General features: G+C 39.6%; 1 protein-coding gene across 3 annotated transcripts in view; it reads left to right on the forward strand.

Moving 5' to 3' along the window:
- The window catches only part of cnih3 (cornichon family AMPA receptor auxiliary protein 3), a 205055-nt gene that overhangs the window by 46319 nt on the left and 152928 nt on the right, over nt 1–5808 (forward strand). For all 3 annotated transcript variants that reach the window (XM_032511404.1, XM_032511405.1, XM_032511406.1), the window contains exon 3: nt 3582–3629. In XM_032511404.1, coding sequence (XP_032367295.1) covers nt 3582–3629 — 48 coding nt within the window. The remainder of the gene's footprint in view (nt 1–3581; nt 3630–5808) is intronic.

Genomic DNA, 5808 nt, shown 5'->3' on the forward strand with positions numbered 1-5808 from the left:
CTTGTTATGAATTGATACTATAAATAAAATTGAATTGAATTAAAAAAGTCAGTTTGATCCATAGAAATGATGTATGTCAAAACAATGTCTATTTCAGTGGCCAATAGTTTTGTCAATAATTTTACATCTGCATGCAAGAGCGATATCGGTCGATAGGAGCTACACGCTGTTGTATATTTACCGGGCTTCAACCAAAGCGTAACAGAAGCCTCTGTGAGTGTGTGCTGAAAGCCCCCCCTGATCCCAGACCAAACATTTCAAGGAGAAGAGGAGCTAGCTTGGAAAAAAATGTTTTGTAAAATTCAATGGGGTAGCTGTCTGGTCTGGGGCGCCCTGCCACTTTGCAATGCTGCAAATGTTCCGTTAAAATACATTGTTGAGCAACATGGTCACATGCAAAGTGATAGTTCTTACCCACAGTGAATAGTGGCATTTGTTGTTCCATTTGAATGTGTTACATATTCAAAATTTGGCATAGAAATGTGTGTGAAGAGTGGCAGAAAAAATAAAAACGGAGTCCATGTTTTACATTTTCAATGCAATTCTTCCACGTCAACCTATAATGAAAATAAGTTTGTAAAGGTAACTTTTATGGCCATGACCTAAAAGTTACAGCTAACGTTAGCCACTAGCTTATTTGGTTGCTTGTAGGAATAACATCACATTGAATTTACCAGAGCAGGGTGCTAAATAGGGATGAGCGAGTACAGCTTTATCCGTATCTGTATCTGTATCTGTTTACCACATGAATTATCTGTATCCGTATCTGTACTCGGACTGGGCGGGGCCTAACCCGGAAGTGGGTCAGGTTCTCTTGAAATGTGCGGGGCTTTAACCGGTATGTTATTTAAGCATGCAATTGATATGAGTTGATCAGAAATTGTTATTTTTATTGCTGATTAGAAAACTATTTCCATGACAGCATCGAGCTTCAGATCAATGGTGTTGTCATGGTAACAAACAAACTATATACAGAACGTTTTGCAACAATTAATACAACACACGAGGTTGCAATTATGAAGTAAAATGTAATGTACAAGAGTTTTCATTTTTTATTTTTTTATGATCAGTGTGATTTTTTTTTTATATATGTGTGTGTGTGTGTGTTGTATGTATGTATGTATGTATGTATGTATATATATATATATATATATATATATATATATATATATATACACACATATATATGTGTGTGTGTGTGTGTGTGTGTGTGTATTCTGGTCCTACCATTCTGATCCACTATTCTAACGCAACACAACAGTCAAGGGATTGCTTAGTTTCAGTAGTATCAGGCTGAGCTCGGTTACATCAAGTTACACCTATTTAACAAACAGACATGAGGTTGGTACTAATCTTTTTTATGGAATAAGCATATTTCTCACTGTATTATAAAAAAAAAAACACACATATGCACACATTCTGATAAAACAGAAAGAGCTGCGTGGTGCTGGAGGTGTTAAAGCTCCCTGCTGGAATTTTCAGTTAAATGAAGGCTCACAAACAAGAGTGTCTTTTGAGTTTTATTGTCATGTTTGCAATTGGTCAACAGTCAATTTTGACCCTGTCTTAGACAGGATGCAAAAAAACGTTTGTCATACAGGTCGTTTAGATTATCGTTTCCTTGGAGCCTCTGTTGTTAACGTTTCTAGCCAGCACGTGAGAAGCAGAGATAAAGTCCAACTTACTGTCTACAAGCATAAACAGCGTGACACTCGGATCAATATATGATTCATAAGCAGCCAGAGTTATGCATCGCCCAGTCAAGTCCCAAATGTGTCTCTATATAGGAATTAGTAAATATTTGATGATGATGTTAAAAGCTTTGGTGGAATGGTGGCTGTTAAGCGTCAGCATTGTGGCAAGTGCTGATTTAAGCATTTTACAGTTTATGACACAAGCCTGGAGCACTCAAATATAGCAATATAGTAACTTTGTTTGACTACAGTGAGTGCTGAAGAGAAAAGGTCTATTAATCACTAGTTTTCTATTTCAAAATTACATATGAGGAAATTACTTGTCGTCACACTACTAATGTGCAGACAATCAAAATACTGATGAGATCTTAAAGTTGTCCAGATACTCCAGGGCTCCCTGGACACCCCAGGTAAAAATTTCTATTAATGTGCATAAAGATGCAAAGAAAAGATGGAAAACCCCCTGCACAAACATTCAAGCCCCACTGTAGGTCATACCCGAAACACAATCCAAAGGGGACAGTGCGGGTATTCATACCTGATCTCTACAGACCAAGGGATAATTAGATCTGATCCTAAATGTTTTCAACCCAAACAGACCCAAATACAGAACCCGGGAGACACCACCATTTGGCAATAAATGTGATTCTCTCAATAATTATAACCCACCTCATATTCTGAGCTAGTAGCAAACCTAAGGGGGTCCACTTGGAACCCCTTAAGCATGAGACATATTGACACCCGAGACCTGCACCAATGCAATGGTATTTTTTCGAGATTATTTTTTGGTGTTTTCCCTTTTTATTAAAGTGAAAGTGGATAGACATGACTTGGTGAGCTAGAGGCCAGCCCATGCAATGGTATCTTATCAAATGCCGTTAGACTGAATATACATTAGACCAGGCTTGACTAGGGTCCACTTTGACTCTGATACTTTGAGCAGAGTAAAATTATGTTCGATATCTGCAGAAGACAACTTGTTTGTGTTGTGTTTTTTAAGGTTTGAATTATGGAGAATGACTTAGGTCATATATCATTAGCCTATGAAAATACCTGTTGATTTCATATAGTAAGAAAGAGAGAGGGGGAATGACATGCACTAAAGGGCCGCAGGTTGGAATTGAGTCAAGGAGTAAACCTCTACATATGTAAATGGCCTGTTCTTACATAGCACTTGTCTAGTCTTAACAACTACTAAGAGCTCTTTTCCATAGTACAGGAACCATTCACCATTCACACACATTAACACACTGTGGCCGAGAATGCCAAACAAGGTGCCACCTTCTCATCAGATGAAAAGTCACACACTTAACTCAGTGTTCAGTGTCTTGCCCAAGGACACTTCGACATGGGACCAGGGCAAGGGACCACCAACCCTCCAGTTGTAGGCAAGCATTCTACCATTGAGCCACAGCTGCCTAATGTGAAACTCACTATTGCAACTGAGCCATCCGGGCGCCCGAAAACAATGTTTTAATGGTGTGGTCCCACAAATTTAGCTTCCTGTTAAATACTATGAAGAATGGCGTGACACACATTTCGGTTCCAGTTGTGAAATGAGCCTTCCTCTTTCTTTTGTGTTCATTCAATGTTTAATTTAATTTCAACCTGATCCCATTTTAAATGAGGTCCGAGATCTATTCATACATACTTGGCTGAATTTGTTTCTTTAGGTTCTTCTGGAACATGTCTTTGAACAAATGAACAGCATACTGGGAATATATTTTCATGTATACTTTCAGTACAAGGAGAAACTTGCACTATTGGTATTTTGTTTAATCTTTCACCAGATGTCAGTATACTCAACTGACTGAGTCATCAATAAAATCATGTTCTGTGAATTGTAGGAAGTTATAAACATACTTTTCCCTGTTTGTTTCCCCACAGAGAGAGAGACTGCGGAACATTGAGAGGATCTGCAATCTGCTGAGAAAGGTAATCAGAGAGGGACAAATCAAATCTTGTTTGTGTTGTTCGTGTTCTGAACGTAATGGGTAACTGGCTTATAATTATTAATGGTAATACAATATGTACTCCAATGAAAAAGTACATAAAAAGGTTTTGGGGGCACTCGGATAGCTCGGATAGGTCAGTTGGTAGAGCAGGAGCCCATGTGTAAAGGTTAACTCCTCAACGTGGCGGGCCTGGGTTGGACTCCGTCCTGCGGCCCTTTGCTGCACGTCATTCCCCCTCTCTCTCCCCTTTCATGTCTTCAGCTGTCCTGTCAAATAAAGGCTGATATTTGAGTTACGTGAGTATATAGAACTGCATATCAGTATTCTACAGGGTTAGTTTCAGTAGCTCAGTTTTGACGAATTTCTGATTTACAGTGATGACTCCTTTGTCTTCTTGGCTCATGTTGCACTGACATCAATGGGGAGACAGATTGAGAGGTTCTGGGTTGTTGCCCTTCTTGTGCTGTGCTCTGTAGAGCTATGCTCTTTGTGTGTGTGTGTGCATGTGTACGTGCGTGTGTTCGTGTGTGCAGACAGTTTGCCTTGAGGACTCCATATGCGGATGAGAAGGGGTCTCCTCCCAGCTTTAATGTGACATCTGTTTCTCTCTCCACCTCTTTGAAACTCACACTGTGCGTGCACGTGTCTGTCTGTTTATGCTGGAGGTTCATTGGTTGAACAGCTGATCTTGGTTATCAGTGTTGTCAACTTGAGCCCTTGGGTTGTCCACTGGCCCCTGAGGAGGACAGTCTTCCTGCGGTGCTTGTGCAGAAATAAATACACACATGCATGAACACACAAATGCAGACCAAGCAACACACAGTACATGTCACACACATCCAAATGCACTGTCTTTGCAGCTGTGACCGGGATTATTTGAGGTAGATGCAGATATGCTACCACAATGTCACAGAGAATGCCACCTAATCTATATTTACTATATGGAATTCCATTTCAAAAACGTGTTTTCATGAAAACCATTTTCCAAAGTCAGCGATCAGAGTCCTTCAAAACCTGTAAGGAAATCAACACACCTTTACATTGGTAACCGCTGACTAATTTTGTAATTGCAGACAACTTCGGCCAGAAGGGGGTCACAACGTCCAAATAATTTCCTGTGTGAACAATGATCTGGACGATTAAATAGATTTCTGGCCTATAACCACAGATATCTACCTCAAAAGACGTGGTATTGCAAAACAGGTTAACCAATTTCTATCATCTCTGTGTATATATCACCATATTGTCTAACTTTACTTTAAAGGGGCTGTACTTGACATATATTGAAGAAGATTAAAATAGCAGCTAACACATACCACATTTTTGCTATGTAAAGTTTTAGTGGAGTAATGGTGTCCTGAGCAGAGAATAAAGGCCCACCTTTGTGTGTGTGTTGTAATCGCTCTGTTCTTTGTTTTAATAGCTTGTCCGGCCGCACGTGCATGTTAGTGCAATTGGCCATGGAAAAAATTATGTATTTCACTAATTTGGGGAATGGTCTGTGGAGGAAATCCCAGCCTGCTGTGTGTTTTTTGTAATTTTTTTTTTTGTAATTATAGTACAGCCCCTTTAATGTATGAGGTGAATGACGAACGGCGTTATCTAGTGACTCAACCAATTAAAAAAGAGTTCTGGAAAGTGAGGACATCACAGACAAGTGGCTCAAGTGACAATTTCCCTTTTAATACAGCTAGTCAAATTTATATATCTTGTTTATGAACTTCAATAACACAAATTATCAGCTATATATGGACTCTGTTGAATGCTGTGCTTGTCAGTTAAATGCCTGATGTCCTGATGCAGAGAGATCTGCTGCATTGTCAGTTTTTATTTGCTCCTTTCTCCAGAGGTCTTCTTTTCTCTGCTAAAACTATTCCGCTCGCTTCAACTGGCACAGTCACAGCACCGTGGTTCTGGTTGATTTGGTTAAAAGCGGTGGCTGTGTTTCTTTATGTTGGCATACCTATTTGATACTTTTCACTAGGCTACAGACACACATAGACATGCATGCATAAGGACAGTTGCTATTTTTATTCTCAATAGAGAGTGTCATTTTCTGATGGGTTTTGGATACCCGCAAACACATGCAGATATAATAGCTTGAGGAGACATACTGTGTTCTTTACTCTCAAGAGAGTGTGTGTGTGTGTGTGTGTGTG

This window comes from Etheostoma spectabile, unplaced genomic scaffold (genome assembly GCF_008692095.1).
Source record: "Etheostoma spectabile isolate EspeVRDwgs_2016 unplaced genomic scaffold, UIUC_Espe_1.0 scaffold362, whole genome shotgun sequence".
Lineage (NCBI taxonomy): Eukaryota > Metazoa > Chordata > Actinopteri > Perciformes > Percidae > Etheostoma > Etheostoma spectabile.